At 36.6% G+C, this 16,420-nt stretch overlaps 2 protein-coding genes across 3 annotated transcripts; one reads left to right on the top strand and one right to left on the bottom strand.

The window, feature by feature from the left end:
• Positions 1-910: 910 nt before the first annotated feature.
• LOC129951590 (nascent polypeptide-associated complex subunit alpha) lies at positions 911-2,206 on the top strand. 2 transcript variants are annotated; one of them, XM_056063831.1, is made up of 2 exons: positions 911-1,003; positions 1,232-2,206. In XM_056063831.1, exon 2 carries the CDS (start codon positions 1,258-1,260, stop codon positions 1,912-1,914), a length of 657 nt encoding a protein of 218 aa, XP_055919806.1. In that variant the 5' UTR covers positions 911-1,003; positions 1,232-1,257; the 3' UTR covers positions 1,915-2,206. The 2 variants fall into 2 exon arrangements, with proteins under 2 accessions (XP_055919806.1, XP_055919807.1); XM_056063832.1 differs by having other exon boundaries at positions 915-1,003; positions 1,235-2,206.
• A 3,047-nt stretch (positions 2,207-5,253) lies between these two features.
• Positions 5,254-16,202, bottom strand: LOC129950301 (diacylglycerol kinase epsilon). Its single transcript, XM_056062197.1, has 9 exons — positions 16,076-16,202; positions 15,833-16,009; positions 15,580-15,751; positions 15,004-15,506; positions 14,833-14,946; positions 14,567-14,773; positions 14,333-14,498; positions 5,765-5,916; positions 5,254-5,702 (listed from the first exon to the last, which is right to left on the bottom strand). The coding sequence occupies exons 1-9, from the start codon at positions 16,085-16,087 to the stop codon at positions 5,556-5,558; spliced, it is 1,650 nt and encodes a 549-aa protein (XP_055918172.1). The 5' UTR covers positions 16,088-16,202; the 3' UTR covers positions 5,254-5,555.
• Between the last annotated feature and the right edge of the window lie 218 nt (positions 16,203-16,420).

Here is a 16,420-nt window from a genome sequence, read left to right as displayed (position 1 = left end):
AATTCAATTGTGTATTTATATCTAGATCAAAAAGGTTAAGACAAGTTTGTTTTGCTTGACTATCCTTGTCAGTTTTCTCATCTGGGGGCAAATGCAATACAACCATTTCTTCATGCGATGTTTCTAGTCAAAATTCCAATTGTTTCAAGCGCTTCACAATAGCTTTCAACAGCAGCTAAACGTCCCGTAAGATGTATATGTGCTATCGACGGAGATAGCACGTATGTCATCTTAAGTTGAAATATTTTTCAAATGTTCTGTGAGGCAGCCATCAACAATAGATTTGATTTCGTTAATTTGCGATTAAGTGCTCATATTTGTGTTTTTATTGGGATTTTTTTTTCGTTGGGTAGATTTTTTGCTTGTGGGGAGTTAAGATGGAGATATTTCCTCCCATTTTCGTTTCGATAGCATATACAATTTACTCACACATGCAAAGGAGAAGATAGCTGCCTGTTCTGACCGTGCGAAACTTAAATGAATTTATAAATCCTACCTTTCAAAATACTTTAAGAGATTTGACTTTAGATCTTAGACTGTTTATTAGATTTTAGACTGGTTATTAGAATCAATGTTAACAAAAAAAATTCACTTTGAGGTAAAGATTAAAAATTTAAATAAACACGAACACTTAAAATCTTCGACCTCACTCACTCACCGGAGGAGAACAAGTTATATGAGGAAACAATGTTCCTCACTCTGACTTCTCTAAAAACAAATTTTTCTTTAAGCACTAAATATGTCCACTTAAATTCTTTACTTTAAAAACAAAATATTATAAATCAAATAATATTGCTGCATACGCAAGTAGTCCACAAGAATATTGAATTTATTTTTAAATTTGTAACGCGTGCAAGCTTCGCCTAATAAGCGAATACTTCATACCTGAACAACAGATAGAGCTAGTAATCTATTTTTTTTTCAAGAGATACCAACATGAAAACTGAAAAAATCCTTTTGTCAAAAACGTCAGTAATCCACTGAAGGGTGTGAATTTTTTCAGGTAATTTATCCAAAAATATTTTAAACATCCTTCATTTAAAATCCTGTAAGATATTCAAAATCTATTTTTTAAACAATATTGGTACATTTTTGCACAAAATATTCCTCAAAACCCGATCGGTTCTTATGTAAATCATCATGAAAAGACCGGGTTGCATACCTACCCTTCTCCATCTTACTTTGTAATCAATACACTTGGTGTAATTATCTTTTTCTTATTTTTAATTAGCAGCCGATCAAATCTAAACCTTGAAAATGCCAGAACTCACTGAAGTTAAATCAGACACCCAAGCTGAAGTCAAGCCAGCAGCAACTTCTGAGAATGCTGTTCGTATTGAAGATGACGCCAGCGACAGCGATTCCGAAGACACCATCCCAGAGTTGGAGGACGCCACAGCTGGAGCAACTCAACTCGGTGGTGGAGCAACAGGATTGCCAATTGATTTGGTATCAAAGGCCAAGCAATCCCGTGGTGAGAAAAAAGCTCGTAAAATCATGCTGAAGTTGGGTCTGAAGCAGATTCAAGGAGTGAACCGTGTCACCATTCGCAAGTCGAAGAACATCTTGTTTGTCATCAACAACCCAGATGTATACAAGAACCCCCACAGTGACACATACATCATCTTCGGAGAGGCAAAGATTGAAGATCTTTCACAGCAAGCTCAAGTAGCAGCTGCCGAGAAATTCAAGGCCCCAGAATCGGCTACTGGTGCATCAGACACCGTAACCACAACTTCCGTGGCACCAATTGCCGAAGAAGATGAAGAGGAGGTCGATGAGACTGGAGTTGATGAAAAGGATATTGAACTTGTTATCACACAGGCGAATACCACAAGAGCCAAAGCAATTCGAGCCCTCAAGAATAATAATAACGATATTGTCAATGCAATTATGGAGCTGACAATGTTATAAGCGGAACGGTGTGCAATTCACTTTGTTTCACTATAATTTGCATTTTACCCGCCTTTTGATCAACAAATTAATTAACACCCAAAACAACAATGAATATAAATTGTATTTCAAGTCAACACAACTTAACGCAAAAAAACAAAAAACAAATCCTTTATCCCTTGGTGATATAAATAGCTCTTTTTTCGAGAATCGCGGTTTTATTCGTTCTGTTTCGGATGTAGTTAGTCTGTACTAAGTAACACGATTCATATGCTGTAAGAATTCAATGAATAAAATTAACTAAAACATTGAATGCTTTTGTTGATGCCTGGCGCAATTTATGTTTTATTTTTGGTATAATTTCAACATTTTAGCTTTCATCGATGTGGCAACATGCAAATGTTCGTTGGTCAGAGTATCTCGACAACTTGTGTAACACTGGGAAGACTAATCGACAGATTAAGGCGTAAACAGTTCACTAAGGAAGCCTTTGTCGTTTACTCGTCGAAAAATAAAACAGCTACTCCTGAGTACATTCCTCCAAGTTTTGGTTTCTATGCTAGAAAAATAAGTCACTGATTATTGTTATTAGCAGTGCAGTTGTCTTATCTAGCGTCATCTGTATAATGCGTACAGGCGGACCTACTTTTCTTTGTGACTTAGTTATTTATTTCAATTCGTTAAATACTACCATAACGATACTTATAATCTAAAATAATTATTCTAAGTTGTTAAAGAACATATAGTTTTAAATTGAATGCGTTTTAGATTATTATTTATACATAGATTATACCTACAAAAGTAAAATTTATTAAATATTGAAATCAAAATGATTGAGGTTCCTATTTGCACTGTAGATTGATCTACTTTATACAATTGTTCTAGTCTTAAGCTTGTACGATTAAAACTAAATGTTAACAGACTTCGAACTGATAGAGATAAGATTGACCCATTAAGCCAAATGTGAAAATATTTCAAATACCTTCTATGATTTATTTGTATCGTTTTCCATATAAAACAAAGAGAAGCTTATGAACGTAATGGCTCGCGTACACCTAATCCGTCATCAGCCGAATTTCGCTCGGGCGTTGTCGGCCGATCGAACCAAACATATAGAAAGAAAAGGGAGCGCATACACCACTAAAAGCGGCAACGTCCTATGACGCCGGATAGTAACCGACATAATCCAAACATGTTTGGATTTTTCGTCCGTTGTCGGGTCAATTATACCATAAAGTTCACGGAAAATTATTTAATTGTATTCACAACAGGCCACCTCTCTGGGAGACATTGGCAAACAGCTATGTGCCGAATTTTCTTCAGACATGGAACTGACTGTTCCGGATATAAAGAAAAGAGTGTACGAAGTGCAATGGAGCTGGAAGATCTGGTGCTACGGCCGAAAACAAAGTCTTGTTGGGCTCTTACTACGACTCACTATTATTTAAAAAAATGAAATATGGAGTCCCAGCCAGAAGATGATACGGAACCTCAGTCAAATGGATCAAAGCTTGCTTCCCCGCCGTTATCGCAGCCGGGAATCTCAACAGAATCCCGACCTTAGATACCCAAATCAAAACAACATAAAAAACTATAAAAAATCGGTTTATGAACAAAAATATTGAAACACCTAAGTCAGAAAACACAGAGTCTTAACTTATTAACATTTAAAACGAAACGATTTTTATTGCACCATTCGGTAAATATTAACAAGTCTTCTTGCAAAAGTAAACAGTCAGAAGTGTATTTAGTCATTTTTAAATAAAATTGCACCCAAATGGGTTCCCTGAGGGCCGCCAATATTAACAACAAATTAATCCGAAGATCCAATTTTTTTTAAACCGTTTAGCTTTGAAATTGTCAAAGGCTTAACTAAAATCACATATATACAAACGACCTGTCCAAAAGAACGTGAAGTTGAATACATTAGCATCTTTTTGACGAAGTCACGCTAAATATACTATAAACATTAGGATCAAATGGTAGCACAACAAAGAAGTTGAATATGGGTAATTCTTTTGTTGTTAGTAGCAGCAGGATAAGGAAGGCTGCGATACCTATTTCCATTAGTGGTAAAGTTATGTACACCTGTCAACAAGAGCAAAATGAACGACAGACCTTCCAAATCTGCAGTAAGTCGTGCGTATCGAATGGTTTAAACTCACCGCCAAAGCGAGGAAGGTCCCTGGAGGATGGTGAACCATAAACAAAACGGCACAACACCAGAACTTTGAGCAGATTGCATGTAAGCTCGATAAAATGTGTCATAACCAGGCACTAAACACGGCTGATGCTTATTCTCTTTTACAGAAGCTGTATAGAGGAGGAAAAAAACAGTTTCTCAATTTCCCTGTACATGCCCTGCTCTAGCTAAAAAAAGTAAGACCTACCTATTAGAATGCTTCTATACGATGCAAACGATCACAATAACAAAACAATTAGTATTTCACGTTTCATAAGCAACTCCAATTGGTTTCATTGAGCCAGAAAAATGCCTTAAGAATAGTATGGCATCACAACGAAACCTGAGTGTGTCCTTGCCATTACAGAAGAGCCACTTCGATCCAAACTAACTTGAGTATAAATATAGAAATTGGGTAGGTTCAGACTACATAAAGGACTTGAAAGCAGGGTTTCTAGTATCTGATTGGCCAGCTGACAAAAAGGCAACTTTATTGGATATTTTACTGGAAAATTAGTCAAGAAAAATCTCCCTTACTATCAAGTCAAGTTAAATTCTGTCAAATTGACAATTGATCATGTTTTTTCAATCAACTGAAAGGTGAACTTTATTACTCTATGATTTATTTATTTTCTCCACAACTTCATTTATTGCTTTTTGTAAATTTGGAAAAGAAATAAGTAATATTTCTCTACAATAAAAAATACAAATCGTGATGGACTTGTAGCTTTCCTGAGGTTAGTTTTGTAGACAATAATTTCGTTGGTACTTTTTGTACTACTTGATGTAGAAGTTTGCGAAGTAAAGTTCTGAATTTGTAATTCATGACACTTGAAAAACTAACTAGTTTCCTTGGTCAAAGTTTACGTTCAAAGAATGAAGACTGCGAACGAAGTCCCTCATGTTGCCTGACACCTGTCCATTGTCTTTAAATTCAATATACCAACTTCAAAGTTAAACACATACTTTTCAAAAGTTTTAGTGGTACTCAAAAAATTCAATGGAATTAAATAGACGATAGCTTCTTCTTTTCTTTTAAACAAACAAAAAAGGTTCAATTATTAATTTTTGTTATTTGAGTAAAGTGACACAGAAAATTAACGGCCGAAATTTGAATTGTTTAGGTATTACCCAGATCTTTATTTTAATACAAATCTTCATCTAATTAAAATAATAAATTCATTGATAGCTAATTTCACGTAAGATTTTATATATTTTCATATAAATTAATCGAGACTCATAAGTTTAAAAAAAAACATGAAAAGATTTACAATACACATTTATATATATATAAGAAATAATGCCCTACGTTGCGTTATTAATACAAAATCTAGGAGTGAAATAAGTTATTGAGTTAACCCTTACAACAATAAATAAAAACAAAACAAACATTTAAGTACCTTACACAGAAGACATTGACAAAGAAAATATAACAATAATTCTTAAACACAAAAAGAAAACAAAAACAAATAATTTAATTTCAAACGGTGGAAGTTAATTTCTTAGTTTGGCTTGTATTGTATTTTAACATTCGGACTTGGCTTCTTGATTGAAGTAAAATATCACAAGGTCCCTGTTTCCATGGTTCACCATCTGCTTGCATTGGACATGTTTCTTTCAAGTGAATCTAAAAGAGAATAAGAATAACTTTGATCACTTGATCGAAACCTTTGTTTTTTAATTACTCACTTTGATTTGTTTTGCTTGACCTATACGAACTGGTTTGCTAATACCACACTGTAGTTGAGCCATATGAAACGAGGAGACTATACCAAAAACTTCCATAACACCATCCGAGATGGAATTGATTATTTTGACGTTGGAATCTGCGTTGCTTATTTCTAAATAGAAAGAAGTTTTAAACAAATACGATGTATGTATATTTTTCTTATGCTTCTTTAAAAGAGCTATAATGAACAAAATGTCTTTCGGAATTTTTCCCATCGTCGAATTATTTTTTAAATTTTATTTTCTTCTTATAAAAATAGAATATTAAATATATAATACATTTAAAATTTAAACTTAACAAAATTAACTTAGCATAATTTATAATATAATTATTTAACTTATATTAAATAATCATATTTAAGTGTTTTCCACTTGGTAGATAAGAAGAAGGTAAAATCTGTTACCAAAGACAAGAATCGAAAGTACCGAAAGAAATTCTAGATAAAAAAGGATTTGACATAATTTTACATTAAGAAGAAGCCGATGAACCAGTTAATACCCATAAATTCTGCAATCCTGAGGAGATAGCTGAGATCATTAACAACTTAAAGCCGAAGAAGTCAACTGGAATGGCCGGGATTTCCAACTATATCCTGAAAAGACTTCCGCAAGTTTTTATGATATTCTTGACTATTATCATAAATAACTGCATCAACAACGGCTACAACAAGGCAGTACCACTATGATCTCCAACTACAGGCCAGTCTCACTCCTCGACAACATCAGCAAAATTCTGGAATAAATCATTTTAAGGAGACTGAAGAAATTCTGCAACGAGCATAGCATCATCCCCGACATGCAGTTTAGATTCCAACAAGCTCACTCAACGATCCATCCACTTCTAAAGTTTCAGTCCGACTTCACGGCTGCTCTCAATGGCCACCGAGCAAAAGTTGGATGCTTTCTCATAAGCTCCAAATTTTTAATATCCCACAGCCAATAATAAAAAATTTGTTTTCCTTTCTTTCTTTCGGAAACTTCTTTATAGAAATAGATAGTTGCAAGTCAACGATAAGAGACGTGAAGACTGGAGTCGCCCAAAGATCGAAACTTGGACCGTTCCTTTACAGAATGATGACATCTGACCAGCCAGTGCCATCGGATTGTAAGAAATTGCTGTTTGCGGATGACTCACTCACCTATTCGTCCTCTATGTTTCCTACGATCGCAGCCCGAAGAGTGAAGCACACATAAGCAGACTTTACGAGTACTACCAGAACTGGGGAATAAGGATAAATACTCCATATCGAAACTGGTATGCTTCTGGAGACCCGTCACCAACAACAGCCGCTGTAGTTCGGCGGCAGTGGCCCGAAACCTTGTTCTGACGTTCCCGGATGGATCAAGGATTACACTTCAATGAGCTGCTGCGCTTCAACCCACACTCTAAGGCTGTGATAACGAAAGCTAACATCACACTCCATCGAGTTCATCCTCTCTTAAAGAAGAAAACTGGATTGAGTAAACCAACGAAACTGTTGATATACAAACAACTGCTAAGACTGGTTATCACCTACAATTTTCCGATATGGTTTACCATATCGAAAACTGCAATTTAAAAACTTAAAGTCTTCGAGAGGAAGATACTAAGGATATGCACAATCTACAATTCGACCGTCAACGACAGAAGCACTATAGCAATCGTAGTCTACGAAAAAGCTGAAATAAAGCCACTTGACCAGTTGCTTGCACAGGCAGCAAGGAAGATAATCACCAAAGTCGCCAGCCACCCTAACCAATTAATGAGAAGGATGACCAATCAGGAACGACACCCGAGATACTTTTGTGGTATGGATATCTTGGACAAACTCCCCACTGACGACGACGCCACCTTCTACGCTGGCCTGGAGTCAGCATACTACCGCCGCTGAACGCCGCCACACCCAACCAAACTCCATCAGGACAACGGGACTGAACAACCCGAGTTGAACCTCGCCAACGACACTTTTATCGACTTCATGTTAAACACATGTTAATTTTTGTAATTCAGCAATGTATAAAGTTAGGCCCCCTTTGTGCTAACAAATGTTTTAATTTAAGTTATTGTTAAATATTATTTATGTCAGAATTAAGCCAAATGAATATAACTTTTGTATGGTTCAATAAATTAAAATAAAAAAAATTACATTAAGAAGTGTTTATTTTATTTATTGAAGGGAAAAAAGAGTAAACTAAACATTATGTTGGCAACGCCAAACCAACTACTTTTTGAATTGCGAATACGAAGAGAATGGAAGAAGGAAGTCAGTCAGCTTTGTGATCTCTACCAGGAAGGACGTGACTTCTGAATTGTCAGCCATCTTAAATATAAACTAAATTTACTAATTTTGATTCTTATTCTATTTTACTTGATTAATAAAACTATTATCTTAAAACTTATTTGTTTACTGACTTTAAAACATAACAAAGTGGCGACGAGGATTTAAAGTAATTACACGCGGTACACAAAAAAAAAAAAAAAAAAAAAAAAAAATCATGTCTACATCACTTGATTCAGTGGTTGGAAAGCTTTTAGTACAGCAACAGGAGGCTGCTGAGCGCCAACAACATCTAATTGAAAAGCTCACCAAACTAATGGAAAATTCCTCCAACAAAGCTTCACAGGCACCACAGCAACAACTTCAAGCTGGACAACAAGAAGCATTGATGGATGTAATTGGAAAAAGCATACACGAGTTTAGGTATGAGCCTGAAAATAACAGCACTTTTTCACATTGGTACGGTCGCTACGAAATGCATTTCAAAGAGGATGCAAAAACGCTTCCAGATGATTCGAAAGTACGGTTGTTGTTACGTAGACTTAGTCAACAAGTTTATGAACGGTATGCAGATTGTATCTTGCCAAGAAAACCACAAGAACTTAGATTCGAGGACACAGTCACAGAACTCAAGAAGCTGTTTGACACGAAAGAATCGCTGTTCAGCATTCGCTACAAATGCTTACAAATTACCAAAAATGATGCTGAAGATTTTATTGCCTATGCAGGCAAAGTAAACAAGCAATGCGAGCATTTTAAGCATGCAGCCATGTCGACAAATCAATTTAAATGTTTGATCTTTATAATTGGATTAAATTCATCCACTTATAATGACATTCGTAGCAAATTACTTACAATGCTTGATACAGATGCTGAAATAACACTAGAAAAATTGATCACAGAGACTCAACGAATATTGATAGTGAAAAGTGATTCGCACCTTTTAGAAGCAAAAGATACAGCCATCAATGCTGTTTCTTCTAAAAAAAACACTCACAATCAATTTTCAAGCAACAGCATTAGTGATCATCAAAAAGTTCAGCATAAACGTATCGACGCACCAAGAAGACCATGTTGGCAATGTGGTGCCATGCATTTTGTAAAAGATTGCACATATACACAACACAAGTGCAACATTTGTAACAAGCAAGGGCATAAGGATGGCTATTGTGCATGTTTCCAGAAACAAACACAAGGGGATTCACCTAACACCTCAAGGCCCAACACAGCAAAGCCCAAAAACGCTAACAACAAATTCAACAGCAACAAAAAGCAAGCCTTCAGGCAAAATGTTATAAAATCAAGTCCGCATAGCACCATACATTGTGTTGGCAACTACACTTCGGACCGAAAGTTTGTCACAGTCGAAATATCTGCGAAGCAAATTAAACTTCAATTCGATACAGCAGCAGACATCACGATTATTTCGAAAACAAACTGGATTAAATTGGGTCGTCCTAATCTACAGCCATGTAAGCGCAGCGCATCAGATGCATCACGAAATATACTTCCACTCATCGGCATGTTCACTACACAAATCCGGCACAAGAACGAAGTAAAAATAGCTACAGTTTATGTAACAAGTCTTCCCAGTTTAAATATTTTCGGAATTGACCTAATTGAAAAATTTGGCTACTGGAACTTACCCATAAACTCTATTTGCAACGCAATCACAGCAGATATGAGTAAGGATTTAGTTCTCAAAGAGGTCCAGCAAAAGTTTCCGGATGTGGTTTCTTCAAAAACAGGCCACTGTACCAAATTTCAATTGCGGTTAGAGCTAAAACCTGATTCCAAGCCCGTTTACATTCCAAAAAGTGATGTTCCATATGGAGTTGCAGATCTAGTGGAAGCTGAATTGAAGAGACTAGAAAACTCTGGTATCATAACACCAATCACACACTCAGATTGGGCAGCACCTATTGTCGTGGTACGTAAACCTAACAATAAAATTCGTATCTGTCCAGACTACTCCACAGGTTTAAACAACTGCTTGGAACCAAATGCTCATCCAATTCCTACTCCGGATGAAATGTTTGCTAAGACATCAAATTGCACAATATTTAGCAACATTGACCTTTCCGATGCATACATGCAATTTGAGGTAGATGATGATTCGAAGAAACTTCTCACCATGAACACACACAAGGGACTCTTCTTGATGAATCGTTTAGCTCCTGGATCGAAGCCAGCATCCGGACTGTTTCAAAGAGCAATTGAAATAATTTTGCAAGGCATTGATGGAGTCGCTGCATACCTTGACGACATCTACATCGCAACAAAAACATTGCACGGGAACTACAACGTTGTTATGGAAGTCATAAAACGTCTTAATGATCATGGCCTTACCATCAACTGGTCAAAATGTGAATTATTTAAGACATCCATCAAATATCTTGGACACATAATCGATGCCAATGGAATTCGTCCAGATCCAGCAAAAATCGATTCCATTCAACGTATGCCAAGACCAACCAACATTTCTGAACTACGTTCTTTCCTGGGTGCAGTGAATTATTATGGAAAATTCATTTCTAGCATGAGACAGCTTCGACATCCGCTTGATGAAATGCTGAAAGCAGACACTAGCTGGGAATGGACCGACAAATGTGAAAGTGCCTTCAAGAAATTTAAAGAAATTTTACTTTCCGACCTACTGCTTACACACTACGATCCAACAATTCCAATCTTCGTAGCAGCAGACGCTTCAATGGTAGGCATCGGTGCTCAAATCTTCCACAAAATGCCTGATGGAACAGAAAAAGTAATATACCATGTCTCACGCGCACTCACACTTTCAGAGAAGCGTTATAGTCAAATTGAGAAGGAGGGTCTTGCTCTCGTTTTCGCATGTAAAAAGTTCCACAAAATGATTTATGGTCGTCAATTTACTCTTCTTACGGATCATAAACCGCTTCTCAAAATATTTGGTTCAAAAAAGGGTATTCCTACACACACCGCCAACCGGTTGCAGAGATGGGCTCTCATTCTTATGAGCTATGATTTCCAAATACAACATGTTTCTACAAAGGAATTTGGAAATGTTGATGTTTTGTCAAGACTCATCGATGGACAAAAGCAACAGATCGAAGAAGATTTCATAGTGGCACAAATCGAAAGTGAAATAAAAACCATTCTTGAAGACAACATTGTTCACCTGCCAGTCACACTCAACATGGTACGAAAAGAAACAAGCAAAGACACTACGCTTCTCAAAATTTTCAATTGCATTGAAAATGGTTGGCCAAAGTCTTCGAAGAACCTTCCTTTAGATGTCATTCCATTTTTCAACCGACATGAAACCATCACCATAGTAGATAACTGCCTTATGACATTAGATAGAGTTATTATTCCTGCCATTTTTCAACGAAGGATCCTGAAACAGCTACACAGAGGCCATCAAGGAATACAGCGCATGAAATCCATAGCACGATCATACGTTTACTGGCCCAAAATCGATACTGACATCGAGAACCATGTCAAACAGTGTCAAAATTGTGCATCCGTTGCAAAATCTCCGACAAAAACAGAACTCAGTTCTTGGCCAGTACCACATGAACCCTTGGAGAGGATTCACATAGACATCGGTGGACCAGTTCGAGGTAAATATTACTTAGTAATGGTAGATTCTTATTCCAAATGGCCAGAAGTAGCGCAAATAACGACAATAACAACAACTGAAATAATAAATCAACTACACGAATTTGTGAGCAGATATGGTCAACCAAAAACAATTGTGTCTGACAACGGTACACAGTTTACCAGCTCCAATTTCAAAAGATTTTGCGATGAAAGGGGAATTCAGCATATCAGAACACCACCTTACCACCCGCAGTCCAATGGGCAAGCTGAGCGCTTTGTTGACATCATAAAAAGAGCTCTAGCTAAATCATATACCGAGTACTCCACGGATGACAAAGCAAACTTGCTTGTATTCCTTTCCCAGTATCGTGCTACACCTAATCCAAGCGCATCTGAGGGTAAATCACCGTCTGAATGTTTCATCGGTAGAAAACTTTCAACTCCTTTGGATTTATTGAAACCGAAAACAACAACAGATCTAATGAAGAATTCATCTATGGAAGAAGCATTCAACAAAAAACACGGGGCGATACCAAGATACTTCAAAGCAGGTGATAAAGTATTTGCAAAGACATTCCAGCGTAACAAAATGTTTTGGAGTTCTGGTGTGATTATCGAAAGAATAGGCCAAGTGTTGTATAACGTTCTAATTCAAACAAATCGACGAAACCAATTGATAAGATCTCACTCAAATCAGCTGAAGCAACGTTTTACTGAAGATATGCCTACGGTCGACTCATATCCAACAAATTTTGAGCCTGATGATATTCAACCCACTACTGAAGACGTTTCTACTAGTCCCAATTCTGAAGCAACTAGAAACCCGATTGAACGCAATGAAGATGAACTTCAAGACTCCACTGCATCAAGATTAGAAGAGTTAACCAGTCCTGTACTACGCAGGTCTACAAGGATAAGGCGTCCTCCGATTCGCCTTGATCTTTAATTCAACACAGAGGGATGTTGGCAACGCCAAACCAACTACTTTTTGAATCGCGAATACGAAGAGAATGGAAGAAGGAAGTCAGTCAGCTTTGTGATCTCTACCAGGAAGGACGTGACTTCTGAATTGTCAGCCATCTTAAATATAAACTAAATTTACTAATTTTGATTCTTATTCTATTTTACTTGATTAATAAAACTATTATCTTAAAACTTATTTGTTTACTGACTTTAAAACATAACACATTAGATAAGAATCCTGATAATGTTATTGATTTCATTGAGATCATCCCAAAAAATGGAGACCCTCTAAACTACACCAACTATAGAAGAATCAGTCTACTTAACATTGCCTATAAAATCTTCTTCTGCTATTTCTTTGGGCTAAGAAAGCAATTGAGGGGCCAAAGTGTCGCTTTATAAGACCCTTATCATCCCCGTTCTGCTATACGGTGCAGAAGCATGGACTATGACAAAAGCGGATGAAAGCACTTTGGGTCGGTTCGAGAGAAAAGTTCTTTGTGTGATCTACGCTCCCGTATCCATCGAAGGGGAGTGGAGGAGAAGATGGAACGATGGATGGACGAGCTGTACGGGCTATACAGCGACGCAGACTTAGCCAAAAGGTTAAAAGTCCAACGATTGAGATGGCTGGGTCACGTAGAGTGCATGGAAACAAATGCTCCGGCCCGGAAAGTCTACGAATGCACGACCATGAGAGAGCGCAGTAGAGGAACACCTCGGATCAGGTGGCGCGGACTAGTGGAAGGTGACCTCACCAACTCTGAGTACGAAACTGGTAACATCTAGCTAGGGACCGAGCTAGATGGAGAAGTTTGTTGGGTGAGGCCCTATTTATTTCAAGATATTTAATCTCAGTAACGAGTTCAATAACAAAACAGTTTGGAGTGCATATTATTTAGCAACGCATTAGCTTGTATATCTGCGGAGGTACAACAAGAGATACTATATAGTGGGATCTTCCTCAAATATACAGCAAGTGATTTGAAAAACTTAATTCTTGTTTTCTCAATGTCTTAATAACTCTTAGTCATAATTTATGTCTGAAAACAAATCAAGCAAAGTGGAATCAGCAAAGCCAACTACTTTAAATTTAGAGCAAATATACTATTAATATAAATAGGAAATAATATTGGACCTAAGACAGAACCTTGCGGGACTCCTATGTTAATATTTTTTATTTCACTGAAGTTGCCACCTATTTTGACAATCTGTTTTCTATTTTTAAGGCAAGAATGAAACCAATTTAGCATAAAGCCTCAGAAAAGGAACTATTTTGATTTTGAATAGCTATGTAGATTTTAAAAGAGAAAAAAGGTGAGAAAAATAAACTTCTAGACCGAACATTTTCTTTGAAACGAGCTTCAGTCCATTTAAAGGTGGAGTTAACAATACCTGCATTAACGATGGTACCAGTACTTATATTAAAAAAATAATCATAAAAGATTCTTGCCATGTCACCATGATAAAGTATGTTTCGAGAATCACTTTAACGCTCTTCCCTGATCACTCGGGTTACAGGTAAAGGTATAAAATCTAATTCTTGATATTTACATATTACATATTCTTGACATTTACATATTTTCGATACTACCCACGTTTCAAAATTTTGAAAATGGGAATAATTCCGGGTGCATTTTAAAATAAGTTCTTTAAAAACATTCATTTGCTCAACTAGCCAAAAAAAAACGAAAAATCAAACTTAGTAATTTTAAAAGAAAGTTACCACAAAGTTTACAACCAGCTCCCCACGAGTCAATATTTAGGAACACAATTGATTGCAGCTCAGGCAAATCGATAAGTTTATTATCCAAGTAGAGATCAAGTTTTTGCTCAATTCTTTCACAATCACGCTGAATTATTTGTTGTGTTCCATAACCAAAATAAATAAACTAAGTAAAAGAAATAATTTATTTATTAACGAAATGTGAATTGAAAATAATAAAATTAATAAACTTACTTTATTAAATATTCGACTACTTAGGACGTAAAACCGAGATTCACGAGTTTCGTGAAAGCCTAATGTAACAAGTGCATCTACTCCGATGCTGAAGTAATTGTAGACATAGACAGTTTTTATTGGAGATCGTTTAATTGGCAGACGATATCCAAAAGTTTCAATTTTTAGATCAAAACGATCCATGTTAATAGATTTGGCACTTTGAATCTATTAAGAAAAGATTGGGTCCAATAAAAATGTGTTTATTTATATAAATATTTACTTACATCACGCAGTATTTTTCTGGGTTCAAGTTCAGAAGGTGGCTGCGCTCCCCAACCTAAAACTCGCGATAGATCATTGCCGGTTCCAAGGGGCAATATTGCAATCGAGGGAATTGGCTAAAACAATAAGGTAGCAATAAGTTGCAGAAGAAAAAAATAAACTCTATATGTCACCTTAATGTTTAACATGTAAATAGTGTTCAGAACCCAACCAACAGTTCCATCTCCACCAGCTACTAAAATTCGACACGGTCTAGGGCTGGATTTGGCAGCCCATTGCAAGGCATCCTGTGGTCCGCGACTGCCTAACTCCATAACTTGCAATGGATGCAAGTATCCTTTCAACAGCGACACCACATCCGAACCGGTGCTACTGCCAGATTTTGTATTTGCGATCACAATCAGAGGTGCCCAATTTTCAATTTCGGGCGGTTTTATGCCCGTCAGGTGCAATCGCACTGATTCTCTAGTACGGGCAGCTTCAATACAATAGGAGGGGAATATCAGGTCTTTGAATTCACCCAAATCGCATTCTGCCTTCAGGTCAACACGTTTAAAGCAGTTATTGTGATAAGCTCTCTGACACCAACAGCAACGATAACCAAACAACCCCGCCTCAGCCTGGTAGTCGATGCCATCTTTGCATGCATCACATTCACAATTAAGCGGGAGATTGCCTGAACATAAAACAAACCATCAATAAGCACTCAAAAACAACTAGAAAACCCAGTCATGTGGAACCAACCGAACCTCTGACCCACAAATGTTTCATCGATTTTTCATTCTTCAGCCATTTCTCTTTGCATTTGAATTCATTGTCAGCCTTCTTTGTGCATGTGGCGTCTGCAAATATTCCACAACAATCGCAGAAGTGTCCAGTTGATGATTGTAAAAGAATCTCGCATATACTACAAAAACATGACTAAAGCCAGAAATGTTTTATTTCTATTTCACTTTATCACAACTTAATAGAAAGTCAAAATGGTCTGCTTTTGATACTTACCCGGTCTAATATTCGAATCGATTTCCAACTATGACGAGATTTTCTTGGAATACATATTACGTCTTCGATCAGGAGACTTCTGCAGAATGCAAATAAAGCAGCTAAGGCGAACAACGACCCAATAAGAGCTTCCGAGCTTAACTCCAGATCCATTGTATGTAGGGGAACCGTCGTTCTCTGGAAAATTTCTAATGGCAGTTAATTATTTATGTCCAGTGGATCACTGTTTGAGTAAGAACACACGCCGATACTCATGATTTTTTTTTATTTTAATTTAATTTAAGTAATTAATTAATTTAAAATCGATTTTAGTCAAACAAAATTTTGTGGTGTTCATGAATTTATTTAATGAAAACAATAATAAAACGTCAAAGTCGAAGTAATTGTTATAGATGGCGTTAGTTTCGAAAAAGAGACATTTTGGTTTTTTGAATGCAACAGATGGTAAAATATTGGGAAATTGTGTTTGTTAATTGTAAACAGCCGTAACTGTGCTAACTGTCAGCTGAATTTCATCAGAAGAATACATTTATATAATTACTAATTATCAAATTCAAGATATGTTTTACACTGGTCGACAACAGTAGG

This window comes from Eupeodes corollae, chromosome 3 (genome assembly GCF_945859685.1).
Source record: "Eupeodes corollae chromosome 3, idEupCoro1.1, whole genome shotgun sequence".
In the NCBI taxonomy this organism is placed as follows: Eukaryota; Metazoa; Arthropoda; class Insecta; order Diptera; family Syrphidae; genus Eupeodes; species Eupeodes corollae.
The sequence above is the reverse complement of the archived record's forward strand: the minus strand, read 5'-3'. Positions and strand labels throughout refer to the sequence as shown.